This window comes from Hemitrygon akajei, chromosome 13 (assembly GCF_048418815.1).
Source record: "Hemitrygon akajei chromosome 13, sHemAka1.3, whole genome shotgun sequence".
Lineage (NCBI taxonomy): Eukaryota > Metazoa > Chordata > Chondrichthyes > Myliobatiformes > Dasyatidae > Hemitrygon > Hemitrygon akajei.
In genome coordinates, this window is record NC_133136.1 from 3,602,131 (window position 1) to 3,622,249 (window position 20,119).

General features: G+C 40.0%; 1 protein-coding gene across 1 annotated transcript in view; it reads right to left on the reverse strand.

Annotated features, from left to right (window-relative positions):
* Positions 1-19,862, reverse strand: part of smad2 (SMAD family member 2) — a 66,878-nt gene extending 47,016 nt beyond the window's left edge. The window contains exons 1-2 of the mRNA XM_073065282.1: positions 19,765-19,862; positions 2,765-2,958 (exon numbers count right to left, since the gene is read on the reverse strand). Of these exons, the coding sequence (XP_072921383.1) occupies positions 2,765-2,958; positions 19,765-19,862 (292 nt within the window). The remainder of the gene's footprint in view (positions 1-2,764; positions 2,959-19,764) is intronic.
* Between the last annotated feature and the right edge of the window lie 257 nt (positions 19,863-20,119).

A 20,119-nucleotide genomic window follows, 5' to 3' on the forward strand; every position in this document is an offset into this window, starting at 1 on the left:
AGATTAACCATTAAAATAACTTTGCTGTTTTATCAGCTATAACACTTTAAAAAGCAAATCAGTACAAGTCCCTGCATGTATTAATTTTATCTAAAGGGGACTAACTCAATTAATGCCATTAATCTGAAAGTGACATTCTGGTATTACAGACATCAACTTTGACCAATTCCTGAGGATCACCTGACAGCACATCCTGTTTCATTACTTGCAGAGTTAATATAGGAAGCAACTGGCACGACTGCCAAAGTGAACTTGGTACAATGAATGTATTTAAATTGGCTTTGCATTCTTTGGGGCACTCTCTGTTTTCATGGATGGTTACAAAGAAAAAGCATAGAAACATAGAAAATAGGTGCAGCAGTAGGCCATTCGGCCCTTCGAGCCTGCACCGCCATTCAATATGATCATGGCTGATCATCCAACTCAGAATCCTGTACCTGCTTTCTCTCCATACCCCCTGATCCCTTTAGCCACAAGGGCCATATCTAACTTCCTCTTAAATATAGCCAATGAACCGGCCTCAACTGTTTCCTGTGGCAGAGAATTCCACAGATTCACCACTCTCTGTGTGAAGAAGTTTTTCCTCATCTCGGTCCTAAAAGGCTTCCCCTTTATCCTTAAACTGTGACCCCTCGTTCTGGACTTCCCCAACATCAGAAACAATCTTCCTGCATCTAGCCTGTCCAATCCCTTTAGAATTTTATACGTTTCAATAAGATCCCCCCTCAATCTTCTAAATTCCAGTGAGTATAAGCCTAGTTGATCCAGTCTTACTTCATATGAAAGTCCTGCCATCCCAGGAATCAATCTGGTGAACCTTCTTTGTACTCCCTCTATGGCAAGAATGTCTTTCCTCAGATTAGGGGACCAAAACTGCACACAATACTCTAGGTGTGGTCTCACCAAGGCCTTGTACAACTGCAGTAGAACCTCCCTGCTCCTGTACTCGAATCCTTTTGCTATGAATGCCAACATACCATTTGCCTTTTTCACCGCCTACTGTACCTGCATGCCCACCTTCAATGACTGGTGTACAATGACACCCAGGTCTCGTTGCACTTCCCCTTTTCCTAATCGGCCACCATTCAGATAATAATCTGTTTTCCTGTTCTTGCAACCAAAGTGGATAACCTCACATTTATCCACATTAAATTGCATCTGCCATGAATTTGCCCACTCACCTAACCTATCCAAGTCACCCTGCATCCTCTTAGCATCCTCCTCACAGCTAACACCGCTGCCCAGCTTCGTGTCATCCGCAAACTTGGAGATGCTGCATTTAATTTCCTCGTCTAAATCATTAATATATATTGTAAACAACTAGGGTCCCAGCACTGAGCCTTGCGGTACCCCGCTAGTCACTGCCTGCCATTCTGAAAAGGTCCTGTTTACTCCCACTCTTTGCTTCTTGTCTGCCAACCAATTCTCTGTCCACATCAATACCATACCCCCAATACCATGTGCTTTAAGTTTGCACACTAATCTTCTGTGTGGGACCTTGTCAAAAGCCTTTTGAAAATCTAAATATACCACATCCACTGGCTCTCCCCTATCCACTCTACTAGTTACATCTTCAAAAAATTCTTTAAGATTCGTCAGACATGATTTTCCTTTCACAAATCCATGCTGACTTTGTCCGATGATTTCACCTCTTTTCAAATGTGCTGTTATCACATCTTTGATAACTGACTCTAGCATTTTCCCCACCTCTGATGTCAGACTAACCGGTCTATATTCCCCTGGTTTTTCTCTCCCTCCTTTTTTAAAAAGTGGGGTTACATTAGCCACCCTCCAATCCTCAAGAACTAATCCAGAATCTAAGGAGTTTTGAAAAATTATCACTAATGCATCCACTATTTCTTGGGCTACTTCCTTAAGTACTCTGGGATGCAGACCATCTGGCCCTGGGGATTTATCTGCCTTTAATCCCTTCAATTTACCTAACACCACTTCCCTACTAACATGTATTTCCCTCAGTTCCTCCATCTCACTAGACCCTCGGTCCCCTACTATTTCCGGAAGATTATTTACGTCCTCCTTAGTGAAGACAGAACCAAAGTAGTTATTCAATTGGTCTGCCATGTCCCTGTTCCCTATGATCAATTCACCTGTTTCTGACTGTAAGGGACCTACATTTGTCTTGACCAATCTTTTTCTTTTCACGTATCTATAAAAGCTTTTACAGTCAGTTTTTATGTTCCCTGCCAGCTTTCTCTCATAATCTTTTTTCCCTTTCCTAATTAAGCCCTTTGTCCTCCTCTGCTGGTCTCTGAATTTCTCCCAGTCCTCAGGTGTGCCGCTTTTTTTTGCTAATTTATATGTTTCTTCTTTGGACTTGATACTATCCCTAATTTCCCTTGTCAGTATTTCAGGATGTATATTGTATACATTTCTCTGACATTAAATGTACCTTTGAAACTTTACTGGGAAATGATTTGTCCAAGACAAATTATACAAACTTGCAAGTGAAAATGCAAGTTTGGGAACAGTAACTGTTTCCTTCACTATTACCCTGGGGGATTAATGCTAGAACACTTAGCATAATTGTAAACAGTCATGCCTATTTTTTGTTGCATGTTACATGTAGCTTTTTCCATGAAAGCAGAGGTTTTCTATCCAAGTATCATCTTGGCTTTTCATAATTTTAATTGCCTCGCCTTTTTCTATAAGCTAATAATTATTGTTGATGCCTTTAGATATACAAAAGGGAAAATAAATATACTCTAATTTTTTTTGTTACAATTTAACACAAGCTTTAACAAACCTGGCGTTTCCACCCTCTGATAGTGGTACGGGTTAACACACACTTCATCCTTCTTAAGATTGAAAGCATATTCACAAGTTTCGATGGCTCGTAGTTCATGGTGACTGTGAAGATCAGGCCAGCGCCACAAGCGACAGTAAATAACATGAGGCAACCCTTTACGATGTGAAACCTGCAGCCTGCCATCAAGTGATCTGCACATAAAGAAGAGACGTGAGCTGGGATGTTTAGGATATAAATGTACACATCTTATCATTATACATTTTATTGCATAAAACCAGTTAACAAAACTTCACAAATTAAAAATTAACCAACCATTCTCCAGCATTTGAAGGATGGGAACAGGAGAAAGTCAGTGAGTAAATAGGGTAATGAAGTTCACTAATTTGCATTAGTGTAATTATAGACTATTCCCCGAATAGCTTTGAGCTGAAGGACCTTCAAAAGTATCATTCCAATGTTAGAATTATGTCCTGAAGGTAACACTAGAATCCACAAAACCACAACTTGATCATTCAATGAAAACTCAACCCTGGTTAAATTGAAAATCTAAGACACGGGAGCAGTACTAGGCCATTCAGCCCACTGAGTCTGCTCCACTATTCCATCATGGCTGATTCCGGATCCCACTCACCCCCATACACCTGTCTTCTCACCATGTCCTTTGACGCCCTGACTGATCAGGAAACTATCAACTTCCACAAAATGCTGGAGGAACTCAGCAGGCCAGGTAGCATCTATGGAAAAAAGTGCAGTCGATGTTTTGGGCTGAGACCCTTGGCAGGATTAAAGAAAGAATGCTGAGGAGTAGATTTAAAAGGTGAGGGGAAGGGAATGACAAACACAAGGTAATAGGTGAAACCTGAAGCGGGAGGATGAAGTGAAGAGCTGAGAAGTTGACTGGTAAGAGATATAAGGTTGGTGAAGAAGGAGACTGATAGGAGAGGACAGAAGTCATCGAATAAAGAAAAGGGGGAAGAACACCAGATGGAGGTGATGGGCAGGCAAGGAAATCAGGTGAGGGGGGAAAGGGGGATGAGGAATGGTGATTGGGGTAGGGGGCCATTACAAGAAATTCAAGAAATTGATGGTCATGCCATCAGGTTGGAGACTACCCAAACGGAATACAAGGTGTGTTGTTTCTCCAACCCGAGCATGGCCTCATCACGACAGTAGAGGAAGCCATGGATTGACATAGCGGAAGGGGGAATGGAAAGTGGAATTAAAATAAGTGGCCACTCGTTTTAATTCCACTTCCCATTCCCTATTTGTTGCAATAATATTAGTGTCCATAAGACTATAAGGCATAGGTGCAGAATTAGACCATTCAGCCCATCAAGCCTGCTCCGCCATTCTAACATGGCTGATCCCAGAATCCACTCAACCCCATACACCTGCCTTCTCGCCATTTCCTTTGATGCCCTGACTGATCAAGAAACTATCAACTTCTGCCTTAAATATACGCACGGACCTGGACACCACCAGAGTCTGTGGCACAACATTCTACAGATTCGCTATTCTCTGGCTTAAAAAAAATTCCTCCTTACCTCTATTCTAAAAGGTTGCCTCTCAATTTTGAGGCTGTGCCCTTTAGTTCTGGATACCTCACCATACATCTACCCTATCAAGTCCTTTCAACATTCAGTAGCTTTCAATGAGATGCTCACCCTGCATTCTTCTAAATTCCAGTGAGTATAGGCCCAAAGCTACCAGATGCTCATTTGTTAACCCCTTCACTCCCAGAACCATCCTCATGAGCCTCCTCTCGACTCTCTCCAATGATAACACATCCCTTCTGAGATATAAGTGCAGCCTGACTAGTGTCTTATAAAGGCTCAGCATTAGCTCCTTGCTTTTATATTCTACTCCCCTTGAAATAAATGCCAACATGCATTTGTCTTCTTTACCATGGGCTCTACCTGTGCATTAACCTTCTGGGAGGCTTGCAAGTCCCTTTGCACCTCCGATGTTTGAATTTTCTCCCGTTTTTAGATAATAGTCTGCATTATTGTTCCTTTTACCAAGAGTGCAATGCATCAGTTATTACTTCAACAACTTCTCTCAGGATTCTGGTCCAGGTGACTTATCCACCTCAAGACCTTTGAGTATGCCTAGGACTTTTTCCTTTGTAATAGCAATGTCACTCTCTCCTGGGCCCTGACACTCACAGACCTTTGGCATACTGCTAGTATTTTCCACAGTGAACAGCGATGCAAAGTACCCATTAAGTTCATCGGCCATTTCTTTGTCCTCCATTACTACCACAGCAGCATCATTTTCCAGTGGTCTAATATCAACTCTTGCCTCCCTTTTACTTTTTATATACTGTAACTGAAATAACTTCTAGTATCCTGCTTTATATTAATGGCTCATTTGCCCTCAGATTTCATCTTTTCCCTTCTTATGGCTTTTTTTAGTTGCCTTTTGTTGGATTTTAAAAGTTTTCCAATCTCCCACTCACTTTTACTACCTATATGCCCTTTCCTTGGCTTTTAAGTAGTCCTCAACTTCTCTTGTCAGCCACCACAGTTGCCTAGCCCTGTCATTTGAGAACTATTTCTGTGGGATATATCTACCCTGCACCTTGTGAACTACTCCCATAAACTTGAGCCATCTCGGCTCTGCCATCATCCCAGCCAGCATCCATCTGGGAAAGCTCCTCTCTCATGCCTCTGTAATTCTTTACATTAAGCTCCCTAATAAGATCTGTGTTATTAGATAACACCCGATCTATGATAGCCTTTCCCTGAGTAGGCTCAACCACAGAACCGCTCTAAAAAGCCACCTCTTAGGTATTCAACAAATTCCTTCTTGCGATCTGACACCAACCTGATTTTCCCAATCCCCTTGCATATTAAAATCCCCCATTATAATTATTACATGCCCTTCCCAGCTACCTTTGCAAGCTCATCCCCACATCTTGGCTACTATTTGGAGGCCTATACAGTGGTATGCAAAAGTTTGGGCACCCCTGGTCAAAATTTCTGTTACTGTGAATAGTTAAGTGAGTAGAAGATGAACTGATCTCCAAAAGTCATGAAGTTAAAGACGAAACATTCTTTTCAACATTTTAAGCAAGATTAGTGTATTGTTTTTGTTTTGTACAATTTTAGAGTGGGAGAAAAACAAAGGGAGCACCATGCAAAAGTTTGAGCACCCCAAGAGATTTGAACTCTCAGATAACTTTTACCAAGGTCTCAGACCTTAAATTAGCTTGTTAGGGCTATGGCTTGTTCACAGTCATCATTAGGAAAGGCCAGGTGATGCAAATTTCAAAGCTTTATAAATACTCTGACTCCTCAAACCTTGTCCCAACAATCAGCGGCCATGGGCTCCTCTAAGCAGCTGCCTAGCACTCAGAAAATTAAAATAAATGATGCCCACAAAGCAGGAGAAGGCTATAAGAAGAAAGCAAAGCGTTTTCAGTTCATAATTTAATTAAGAAATAGCACTGGAACGGTGGAGGTCAAGTTGAGGTCTGGAAGACCAAGAAAACTTTCTGAGAGAACTGCTCATAGGATTGCTAGAAAGGCAAATCAAAACCCCTGTTTGACTGCAAAAGACCTTCAGGAAAATTTAGCAGACTCTGGAGTGGTGGTGCACTGTTCTACTGAGCAGTGACACCTGCACAAATATGACCTCCATGGAAGAGTCTTCAGAAGAAAACCTTTCCTGCATCCTCACCACAAAATTCAGCGTCAGAAGTTTGCAAAGGAACATCTAAGCAAGCCTGATGTATTTTGGATACAAGTCCTGTGGACCGATGAAGTTAAAATAGTACTTTTTGGCCGCAATGAGCAAAGGTATGTTTGGAGAAAAAAGGGTGCAGAATTTCATGAAAACACCTCTCCAACTGTTAAGCACGGAGGTGAATCAATCATGCTTTGGGCTTGTGTTGCAGCCAGTGGCACGGGGGACATTTCACTGGTAGAGGGAAGAATGAATTCAATTAAATACCAGCAAATTCTGGAAGCAAACATCACACTGTCTGTAAAAAAGCTGAAGATGAAAAGAGAATGGCTTCTACAACAGGATAATGATTCTAAACACACCTCAAAATCCACAATGGACTACCTCAAGAGGCGCAAGCTGAAGGTTTTGCCATGGCCCTCACAGTCCCTCGACCTAAACTTCATCAAAAATCTGTGGATCGACCTCAAAAGAGCAGTACATGCAGGACGGCCCAAGAGTCTCACAGAACTAGAAGCCTTTTGCCAGAAGAATGGGTGAAAATCCCCCAAACAAGAATTGAAAGACCCTTAGCTGGCTTCAGAAAGCATTTACAAGCTGTGATACTTGCCATAGGGTGTTACTAAGTACTGACCCTTCAGGGTGCCCAAACTTTTGCTTCGGGCTCTTTTCCTTTTTTGTTATTTTGAAACTGTAAAAGATGGAAATAAAAAAGTAATCTTGCTTAAAATATTAAAGAAATGTGTCATCTTTAACTTTATGCCTTTTGGAAATCAGGTCATCTTTTTCTTGCTTAGCTATTCACAGTAACAGAAATTTTGACCAGGGGTGCCCAAACTTTTGCATGCCACTGTATATGGTTCCCATTTTTTTTTAAACCCTTACAGTTTCTTAACTCCAGCCATAAAGATATATCAGTGGCATGTTCTTCAGTCTGGAAGAAGGATCGTCAATATTAAACATTAATTTGGTTTCTCTTTCCACAAGTACTGCCCAAATTATTGAGTGTTCCCTACAAAGAAATGCAGGTAGACTGTTGAGGCACATGGAATAATGTTTCTCTCAGCCAAAATAACAAAAAAATGCGTTCTTCATTTCAGTGCCATTTACAGTTAGCTGCACATAAATATCATCTGTGTTTGATGACAGCATTATCATTTCTCTTCAATGTACATAGAAGACACAAAAAATTCCTAGATTTCATTCCTGTCCACAGATGAATTATTGGATCTCAGCAATCCATGCAGCCAACATAATATTTGCTGGGAAAGTCTACAAGAAAATCCTAGCTTCTAACTGCCCATCACCTTGCTGTTTACAATGCACTTCATTGGAACAATGCCAAAAAATGATGAACACATTTTTATTTATCAATTCAAATTACATAAATGCTGATTTGGAGGTTCCAACATTGTACAACTGAACTTTTTTTCCCCGTGAATTAATCATCTCCACACCATTTTACTTCATTCTTAAAATTCAGCTGTTTATTGCCAACCTTGCCATTCCAGGGCAATTTCTGCTTTTGGGGTTCACCCAACAATGCAACCCAATGCAACAATGCTGCAGAATTTTAGCCTTTTTGAGAGGTGGGGGTGGGTTGCAGATGGGCCATCATTGAGCTGTTCAAGACAGCATTATCCTGCAGTTCCAACCTGCAGTGCATGTTATTAAAATACATTCTTACCCATAGAATTGAAATTTCCTTCATATTTATTGATCTCTGTACAAATATTTATTCCATTCCCCACCCAACCTTGATCCTATTCTCCCTCCCAATCTACCAACTGCTTTCTCCATGCACATCAACTATATCTACAAACATCATTTCCCACCCATCCATTTTCCTCTATATCTGCAATCCCATTCCAAAAACCAAAGCTCCAAGCCCTAATGGGCCTTTTAGGATTTCTAGCATTTCTTTTGATAATGCAATTTATAACCTTTCAAAGTCAATAGATTTAGCAGTTGAAGGTGCACTCCAGTTACAATTTTTGTCAGCATGTCTTGAAGCATCATTTAACTGACACTTGAATTTTGCTCTACTTTGAGTCAGTCATAGAATACTACAGCACAGAAATACACCTTTGGTCCAACTATTCACCTATTCCCATCAACCTGCACCTGGACCATAATACCCCTCCCATCCATGTATCTATCCAAATTTCTCTTAAAATGTTGAAATTGAACCCAAATCACTACTTCCACTGGCAGCTCATTCCACATTATCACTACACTACGTGGTTACAGCTCAGATTCTCCTTAAATATTTAACTTTCACCCTTAACTTATGACCTCTAGTTTTGACTCACCAACCCCAAGTAGAAAGAGCCAGCTTGCCACTTGCAAGGAATTATGGAGCTGTGTTCCCAGATCCCTCTGTTCTACCACACTCCTCAGTGTCCTACTGTTCACTGTATAAGACTTGCCCTGGTTTTCCTCCCAAAGTGCAGCATCTCACACTTGTTTGCATTAAATCCATTTTCAGCCCATTTTTCCAGCTAGCCCAGATCCCACTGCAAGTTTTGGTAGTCTTCCTCACTGTCCACTACACGCCCAATCTTGGTGTTATCCACAAAATTATCCACACACATCATCCAGATCATTGATATAGATAACAAACAACTGATCCACGTGGCACATCACTGGTCACAGGCCTCCAGTCAGAGGCAACCACTCACTGCAATCCCTGGAATATAATTTTTTCCAGTTTTTACAACATTAAGACTACTCCCTCTTTCATAGAAAATCAGATTCAATTAGCACTTTTAGGCATCTTCTACTTGTATTCCAGCTATTGTTAAGTTAGGAATAGAAAAGTAAAGATGGGCCTGTGTTTTGGCTATTACTAGAAAGTCACAGAGTTATGAAAAAGTACAGCAGAGAAACAGGGCATTTGGCCCAGCTAGTCCACGTCACACCATTTAAACTACCGTACCTATTCCCATCGACCTGCACCGGGACCACAGTTTGCCATACCTGTAGCATCCATATACCTATCCAAACTTCTCTTAGATGTTGACATTGAGCTCACATGCACCACTTGCACTGCTAGCTCACTCCACACTCCCATGACTCTGAGTGAAGAAATTGTTCTTCATGTTCCCCTTAAACTTTTCAACTTTCACCATTAACCCATGAGCTCCAGGTGATAGTCATGAATAGTAATTAAAAGCAATCCATTAGACTACCATTTAGTCACTTACTGACAAGCTCATGTAAACAGTGGAAGTTTTCACTGAAAAGAGACAGAAACAGGACAGGACAGCAAACAATTCAACTCACACGCAGATTTATCCCACAACAGTTAAACAATGTAAGTTGGCTTCCAACATCGAAATGACAGCAACTCAGTTTTAGCCCATAACAGACAAAACATACCAATCCAACAAACCTATGATTATTTCTATGCAGGGAGTCATTGAATAATTTTTCTCATATTCTTGATTAAAAATGCTGATTTGAATATAAATGAAGGCTAAAGATAGCAGACTTTTGACTTGTTGGTGGGTGAAGATAAAACTGCTTTACCATACTTCAATGTGAAAGCAAAATAGAGCATACGCTAAAAATCAGAAAAATTAAAAGAAACACGGCTAGCACTCAACAGATCCAATAGCATTTGTGAAAAAAAACAGGGCTAACGTTGCAGAAATGTACTTTTTTGTCAAAAGCGACTAAACGTTTAAGGGGTATGGAGTTTTGAACAGAAGCTTAGAAAATTGGAACAAAAGGGGAAGGCAGCAATGAACAAATGATTAAAAGGCTAACAGTGCAAAGGAGATAACAATGATAAATTTACAAATAACTGGATAAGTTCAGAATAGATGCAAAAGCCAAAAGCAGGAGCATCACTGTTAACTGAAATCAGTAAAAATGGTATGTTTTGAAACTGATGAATTCAATGTTGAGTTCATAAATACCAAATGGCTCCAAGGAAAATACTGTCAACATTGCTTCAAAATTTCTATCCCTCGCTCTCTTTTTGACGAACTTTTCTAACCTCCATCTTTTCTGCTCTTATTCTCAACTTCTATTCCTCCAGAAAAAAGATCGCAAGATCAAGCAACTGTGGCATGAAAAAGATTTTTTCCCCGCAGTTGATGGCCTCTCATTCTGATGAGATTGGTGCCAAACAGACTGGCACTACATCCACAAATTTCTCTTGCAGAGAATATTATGCCGACTGTTGTTTCTGTACCACTCCTTAAAACAATTTCCATAACGCAAATTACTTCCTTTTAAAAAAACTGAAATTAGTGATCATTGAGGGGTTGAAGGTGGATGAGATTGGTTATTCTGGAAAATGGTCATGAACAAGAAATGTCAATTGTTTCTCTCTCAACTCACTCCTAAATGTAGTCCAAATTATACAGCATGGAAATAGGTCCTTTGGTCCAAATCATCTGTGTTGAACAAATCATCCAATAGTCAGATTTGCCTATTTATCCCATATCCTTCTAATTCTTTCCTATCTCAATGTCCAAATGCCCTTTAAATATCATAATTCTACCCACCACAAACACTAACTCTGGCAGCTCATTCATATACTCCCACTCTTTTGCACAGAAGAAGCTACTCTTCAGGTCCCTTTTAAATCTTTCCACTCTCACTTAAACCTATGCCTCTAGATTGGACACCCCTAACCTGAGGCAAAGACTGTAACCACTTTGTTTATGTCTCTTCATTTTATACACCCATAACCTCTTGTGTTTCAGGGGAAAAAAGCAGTTCATTCAGCCTCTCTTTATTACTCAACACGTCCAGTCTCAGCCATAACCTTGTGAATCTTTTCTGCATTCTTCCCAGCTTAATAATGTCCTATACCCAGGTGCTCAGAGGTCCTTCCCAATTTCACTCTCACTATCACTGAACTGCTCCCACAACCTGTAGACTTACTTTCAAGGACTCTTCATGTTTGCAATATTTATTGTTTATTTATTTCTTTTTTATTTTATTTTGTATTTGCACATTGGTTATTTGTCTGTCCTGTTACGTACAGTCCTTCATTGACTCTATTATGTTCCCTGTATTTACTGTGGTTGTCTGCAAGAAAACAAACCTCGCATATGGTGACAAATGTATGTACATAAGGCAATTAATTTACTTTGAACTTTGAGTACAGTATTCCAAGTATGGTCTCACCAATATGTACAACTATAATATGACATTCCAGCTCTTCTACTCAATGCCTGATTGATGATAGCAAGCATGTCATATGCCTCTTCACCATTCTGTCAACCTGCATCGCCACTATGCACTTGTGTACCACAGTTGCTCTGATCACCAACACTCCCCCAAGGCCCTGTCATTTATTGCCCTGGTTATTCTTCCCAAAGTGCAACACTGCAAACTTGTCAGAACTAAATTCCATTTACTATTTCTTACCCAACTACCCCAGTTCATCCACATCCTGTTGTAATCTCAGATAACCTTCACTCTTTAGTGCAATTTATATAACACACACACACTTTATTTCCTCCCCCTCCATTTCCACCAACACTCCTACCGTCCAATGGGACTGATTAGTAAATGAGTGTGTTTTGGAAAGTGAATGCAGCATTCAACAATCAAATTGTAAAATATATGGGTCGGCCCATTATATTCGTGAAGAAAAATAGATTTTTTTTCCCCCAGTAGACCTTCAGCAAGCTTCATTAAAATGCATTAAAACTCAAAAAGTCAAGCCCTAGTTATACATGAGAATATTTAGTTTGTATCTACGTATAATAACCTCCATTATTTCATCCAATCTCCATCTATGTTTTGATATAATTCTTTTGGTTGGTTATCGACTCCATTCATGACTCCTGCTGTAACTTGCAATTCATAGAAGTTCACTCATTTTTCATAATAGTTTATTTTTCTAAGAATCTCCATTCTACAGACAAGTATTGGAAACCACCCAGTCCATCATAGGTAAAGCCCTCCTCATCACTGAGCTCATCTACATGGAGTAGTGTCACAGTAAAGCAGTATCCATCATCAAGGAACCCACGACCCAGTCATGCTCTCTTCTCACTACTGCCAACAGGGAGGTGGTACAGAAGCCTCAGGACCCACAATACCAGGTTCATGAGCAATTATTCCCCCTCAAACATAAGGCTCTTGAACCAGAAGGGGCAATTTCACTCAACTTCAATCACCCCAACACTGAAATGGTTCCATAACCTATGGACTCACTATCTCATGTTCATATTTTTTTCCCCATTCTTTCACAGTACGTTGTTATCTTTTGCACATTGATTATTTGGCCGTCTCGTTGGGTGCAGCCTTTCGTTAACTCTATTGTGTTTCTTGTATTTACTGTGAATGCTCACAAGAAAATGAATCTCAGGGTTGTACATGGTGACATAATTGTACTTTGTTTCTGGGACAAAATAGTGGTTCAAAGTAAATTTATTATCAATGTCAGTATCCCAAAATTTTAAAAAAATTCTCTTTCCCAAACTATTCCCTTAATCATGTGCTGATGTTGCCAACATGTTTGCTCCCATATCAACCTGTGCATAATAAACCACAGAGTATGGGACAGGACCACATACTTCAGCAGACTGTGATACCATCAGGTTTAGAAGAGGTCTTAAACCTGAAGACAAACTCAGAGGTATATCCTATTCCAATGAGATGAAATTCTTCTCTCAAGGGTGAATTTTTGGAATTCTCTACTCAGTGAAAAGCAGGGACTAGAACAGTAGACAGACTGAAGGTTGAGACAGACAAGAGGAATCAAGAAATAAGTCCAGGCATTTTAAGTGGCAATAAGACCAAGAATACACCAAGAATGGCAGGGGTGGGACCCATCATTGTCAGATATCATTTTGATAGGGTTATATTACAGCTCCCAACAGTCAGGAGGAATTTGAGCAATGTGTCAAGAAATTGGTAGAAGGGTAGTGCTAATGAGAAAATTTCAATTTTCCTGTCATTGATTGGACCACCAACAGAGTAAATGGCCTAGATGGGGTGGAATTTGTGAAAACAGAGAATCTGCAGATGCTGGAAATCTTGCACAAGTCCCTCAAATTGTTGGAGAAATTCGGCAGGTCAAGCAGGATCCATGCAAAGGTATAAACAGTCAATGTTTAGAGCTCAGACCTTTCATCAGGATTGAAAGGGAAGAGGGCAGAAGCCAGTATAAGGTGGGGGGAAGAGGAGGAGTAGTGCATGGAGGGTTAGAGGCAAAATGCAGGCAACTGAGACAAGTAAGAGGGATGGCATGGTCAGCATGGACCAGATGGGCAACAGGGCCTGTTTCCACAGTGTATATTCTATGACTTGTCTTTATATCTTAGGATGCTTATGTAGGCATGAAAAAGAATAATATCATTAGGTATTAAAAGGGCAATTATATACAAAAGGAGGGGTGTATAGGGAGGGATAGCACCTCTGGTTGAAGGGGCTTGTCATGTCCATTCCAGAGCAGCTCACTCACCTTTGGTCCCCACCAGACACTCAGCTCTAACCCGTGGCTCCAAGTAGCTGTTTACATGTGACAGCAGCTACACCGATACACTGTTTCAACAGGCAGCTAAACCAGGTAAGGGTAGCCGGCCAGCCTTACATCCTGGTGAGATAGGGACATACCTATCCTAACACGTAAAGTCAGCTCCAGCAGACTGGGCGGATGAGATCTACTGTGAGAGTCAATGTCCTGGAAGGCAGGTGTATATAAGACCATAAGAAATAGGAGCAGAATTAGGCCATTCAGCCTATCAAGTCCACTCCACCCTGCCATTCCATCATGGCTGATCCCAGATCCCACTCAACCCCATACACCTGCCTTCTCACCATATCCTTTAATGCCGTGACCGATCAGGAAGCTATCAACTTCTGGCTTAAATATACACACAGACTTGGCCTCCACTGCAGTCTGTGGCAGAGCATTCCACATATTTACTACTCGCTGACTAAAAAAAATTCATCCTTACCTCTGTTCTAAATTTTGAGACTGTGTCCTCTACTTCTGGATACATCCACCATAGGAAACATCTTCTCCACATCCTCCCCATCTAGCCCTTTCAACATTCGGCTGGTTTCAATGAGATCCCCCCTGCATTGTTCTAAATTTCAGCAAGTATAGGCCCAAAGCTGCCAATCGCTCCCTTCATCCCCAGAATCATCCTTGTGGACCTCCTCTGGACCCTTTCCAATGACAACACATCCTTTCTGAGATACGGGGCAGGTCCAAAATTATTGATAATACTCCAAGTGCAGCCTGACTAGTGTCTTATAAAGGTTCAGCATTACCTCCTTGCTTTTACAGTCTACTCCCCTTGAAATTAATGCCAACACTGTATTTGCCTTCTTTACCAAAGACTTATCCTGTTAATTAACCTTCTGGGAGTCTTGCCCGAGAACTCCCAAGTCCTTCTGCACCTCTGATGTTTGAACCTTCTCCTTATTTAGATAATAGTCCACACATTTGCTCCTTATATCAAAATGCATTAGACGACATTTCCCAACACTATATTCCATCTGCCACTTTTTTGCCCATTCTTCCAATTTGTCTAAGTCCTGCTGCATCGCATTGCTTCATCAGCACTACCTGCCCCTCCACCTATCTGTGTATCATCTGCAAACTTTGCCACAAAGCCATCAATTCCATTATCTAAATTACTGACATACAATCTGACCCGAGGAACACCACTAATCACCAGCAGCCAACCAGAAAAGACCCGTTTTATTCCCACTTGCTTCCTCCTGCCTGTCAGCCATTCCTCTATCCATGCCAGTATCTTTCCAAAAAAGCCATAGGATTTTATCTCATCAGCCTCATGAGTGACACCTCATTAAATGACTTCTGAAAATCCAAGTAAATGACATCCACTGCCTCTCCTTTGTCCACCATGCTTGTTATTTCCTCGAAGACCAAACAGATTTGTCAGGCAAGAATTCCCTTTACAGTAACCATGCTGACTTTTACTTATTTTATCATTAGTGTCCAAGTACCCAAAAACCTCATCCTTAATAATAGACTCCAACACTTTCCCAACCACTAAGGTTAGGGTAATCTGCCTGTAATTTTCTTTCTTTTGCCTTCCTCCCTTCTTAAAGAATGGAGTGACATGGTCATCCACTGCAACCAAGGAAGACCCCAGCTTGTAACACATGTTCTGACTGACTGGACCCGGACTTCTGAGGCCAAGAGAGGGGAACTGCCCCAGTGAACAGCTTTTCCACTTTAAAAACTCTCCCGCATAGGTCTCTTGTTATGGTCAGACACAATGGACAACCACGACATACACAAAAGGATTTTACTTGGGTAAACTGGAATCAAATACTTGTCAGTAAAATAGTAGAAACAAATCAGTCTCTCATTGGAAACTGATTTATCAACAAAGTGGACATCAGACCTTGATAGGAAAGTAACATTTACTGGTGAATGACTAAAGACAGAGGTTAATTAATACAAGACAAATAAAGGAGCCTTGCCCCATAGCAATTGCAAGGTGCATAACAGAGAAACAAAATATGGAAATTCTAAGGGAGACTTTAAGAAATTAAGACAACTAAAGAAACTATTGCACCAGGGTATAATTGGTGAGGAAAACATAACTAAAAACCAAAGTTAGCTGTTGTTGAGAAAAAAAAACAAAGAATTTGACTGCCAGTTAGATACAAGACGATTTAATGAAAAGAACTCACAACTATTCAGTGACGATGAGTCTGCCTTATGACCACAAACATCAAATGACTTCAAATGGATAAATTTTTTACTAGCCAGCTGAACTCCAACTTTGTCCCTTTTGGCCTTTCAAATTACCTCAGTTTCCTTTCTCTTGGAGTCACGAACAAGCCATCAAATGCAAACACTTTCACCCAGACCCTCCAAGTGTATACTACAACTCCATGTTTGAATTTGCAAGGAGTGTTTCAGTTCATATTATATCAATTACATTACTGAGGACATTATCCACAGGATGGTGAATCTGTGGAATTCATTGCCACGGATAGCCGTGGAGGTTGAGTCACTGGGGATATTTAAAGTGAAGGCTGATTAGTAAGGGTGTCAAAGGTTACCTGCAGAAGGCAGAAGAATGGGATGGAGAGAGATAATAAATCAGCCACAATGGAATGGCTGAGCAAACTCAATATGCCAAATGGCCTAATTCTGCTCCTATGCATTATGGTCAAATGGCTTTATGGACATTTACTTATAATACAGTACTATATCAGAAGGCCTGCTTAAGAATAACTGGATTCAGCTGGACCCCTTTCTTCAAGGGGGACATTTTCCAAGATGTCTCTGAGATGTAAAAAAATGGTTTACACATTTTAAATGTGTATTTAAAATGCATTTTAAATTTTTGAGTACTATTTCTATTCTGTTTTGTAACAAAGTGACTGAATGTTGAGTTGGATGCATGCATGTGAACATAATTAAGCTAGTACCTGCCAGACACTGTAAATTGTCAGAATAATACGCATAGCTCATCAATCAAGCATTCCAAAGCAATGACCGCATGACCAAATAACAAATGCAGCGAAGTCTCACTTACATAATTGTTAAGTACTTCCAAAAGTGAGAATGAATGCGAACTAGATGACTTGGAGGAAATGCATTTAGTATTCCACAAGGGAATACTAAAGCTTCTTGTAACCAATAGCTTTAATTCTGTCTTCCCCTTATTCTACACTACAATGTTCTTGACCTCGTGTTATTCCAATTTTTGTGTTGTTAGTGAACTTGATTATCAGACTGCTTGTACTTTCATTTGACACATAGTCCCATCAGCAATCCCACTAGTACATATCAGAGTTCCAGTCAGAGAAACAATCCTTCACCACTGCCCTGTCTCCTAGCACCAAGCCTATTGCGGATCTAGGTTGCCAACATGTCTCAGGTCATGTACTTCAACCTTATAGATCAGCCTACTGTGGAGAATGTTTCAAAAGCCTTGCCTACTAAGTCTATTGCCCTGCCTTCAATTTTCAGAGTTAATCTCAACAGAAACTCATTATTACCAATTTATCAAGATTTATGCAATAGGATTTTCCCCGCACAAAACTATTATGATTCCCTTAGACATCTTTGCTCATTTCCAAACGAACAAATATCCAGTATTTTCTCTATCACCAATGCAAAGCTCACTGGCCTATAAGTCCTTGAAGAAAGGGAATAATATTCACTATCTTCCACTTCACTGGCCTGTCTCCAAAGGCTAATGAAGATGCAAACCCAGCAATCCCTTCACTTGCTTTCCACAGTATCATAGCATGCTTACCATCAGCCCTTTGGAATCTACCCACTTTTTGTTTACATGTTGTCTTTCCTGATGCAAACATGTTGCAGGATAACTGTATCCTTCTCCTAACTTCATTCTATATCTTTCTCCTTAATAAATATTGTTAAGAATTCAAGACCCCATTCACATCTCCTGGTTCCACAGTTTCCCTGTTGGCCTCTGAGTGGATTCACTGATTCCCTAGATATCCTCCTGTTTCTAATAGATTTAGAGGCAACTTTGTGATTCTCCATAATCCTGCCTGCCAAAGCCATGTTCCCTTTTTGCTCCATCTTTAAGATTTTAGTTTTAACTCAATTTCAATTTATTGTTTCACTTGTTTATACCTCTTCAGTATGCCTCGTTGTTCTGTTACATCTTAACACTTTCTACTCTTCTTCCTTAATCCTCCTCCTTTTGACCCTATAGGGTTTCCTTCTGATCTTCCCTCATCTTCAGTTCTTTGAATTTATCATTTCCAGTTCCTATAAACATCAGTCTGAAATAAATTGCCTTCCACAGAAGCTACCTGACCTGCTGTAAATGCTTAAGCAATTTTAACTCCTCTCCAAATAGCAAACAAACTCCAGTATCACATCTCCAACCAAACCTCAATTATATGCTGTAGGTCATAGAGTTAAACAGGTCCATCAACTGCCTTGGCAAATCAAATGCTTCTTAAAATGTTAGAGTGTGCCTGCCTCTAATCACCCTCAGCTAATGCAATCACCTTCTGGGATGAAAAATTATTTTCCCGGATCCCCTCTAAATCTCTATCCTCACCTTAAACTTATGGCCTCTGTCAGCCATGGGAGAAAATTTCTTAACATCTACCCTATCAATATCTCTCAATTTTGCGCATCTTTATCAGAGTCCCCTTTGGCCACCACTACTTCAGCCTATCCAGTCTCACCTCAACTGAGACATTATCTTAGCCTACATGGTGATGAAACTGCTCTGCAAATTCCTCTCAAAACTAACATGACCTGGAAATAACTGTTAACAGATGAAGATTAATAAACCAAAATTAATTTAAGGGCAAAATGATGCTTAGCATGCACAATGCAGGAACCTGCTAGTTTAGATTACCTGAGTTTAGAGGCAAGTCATAACTTTGTTAGCCTAGGCATGGACATACTTTTGGAAAAGGAAATGTAGACATTGAACTAGTTTTACCAATGATAATTCAAGAACTGTTGATCAGCATAACAACAACAGACATCTCCTAGGGCTTTTTGGTCATCTTCTAAATTGACAGATTTTTTTTCTAGAAAGATGTTTTCCTTCTTTGCTCTGACATACCTATTTGTAGATGGTTATGGTTTCAGGCTGATTAGCAGACATTCATTTTTCATATATATTCATGGCTCAGCATTGGGAGTTACTTATTTTCTCAATGCCCACTAACAAACAAAAATGAGTGGGCCACCATTTTAACTTGGTGGAGTACTTTAAGTCCGTGCTAAAATTTTCAATCAGATTCCACCATGATTGTCAAGAACCAAATGTAAAATAAAAATAGTAAAGATGTACCTTGGAATATTAGAATCAAAATCTTAAGCATACAAGAACAAACCAAAAGTCTCAGTACCATAGAAGTACTCAGCTGTCAGATTTACCCATCATTTATAAAATGGCCAGCAGTATGTAAAAACAGTTTGCCCATTATTACATCTATACATTGCTATCAGAAATAGAAAACAAGTCCAAGTTTGTGATAAGTTAACAATTTTTTTAATTATGCCACTTTTTAATTGCCACTAAATTTAGTTCTTTTTGGAAAAACTTACATTTGTTACTTGCAAATAACAAATTGATTTTTCCCCACATAGTGCATAGTGAAAGAAAGAAAAATCCTAGATGTAAATATTGGGTACATCTGCATCTGGAAAGGAATACATTACACCCACTTTTCAGATGTTGATGGACCTCTTTACTTTAACCACTGCTTTGTTGCATATTTTTTAATCTGCCAAAGACACCAAGAGTGAATTCAAACATTGGCAATTCTAAAATGACCAACACCATTAATCCCAACAGCCCACTCGGTGGAAGAAGAGCTTTTAGTGACTGTATATTCACCTGGTTTGCTCAGGAAAGCTGTAAAGGCCTGTTGTATCCCACTGATCTACTGTACCAGGTGTACTCAGTCCCCAAATTTCAGAGCATGTGCTGTGCATAAAATTAGAAAAAAAAATGGTAAACATGGGGTATGGTGTAGTGAAAAGCTGATGGAGGATAACACATGTACACAAACATAAAATAAATCTCTTTAAATTAAGAAATGTCAAGGTTCCACGCAAACAACATTATTAAAAAAAATTGATTTGTTCAACTTACCATGGAAGTTTATAGCACATTGGTTGTTTTGCCAACAATGCATGCCAGGAGCAAGAGATATTTTCCACCAAATCTACTTCAAAATAATGTTCTTTAC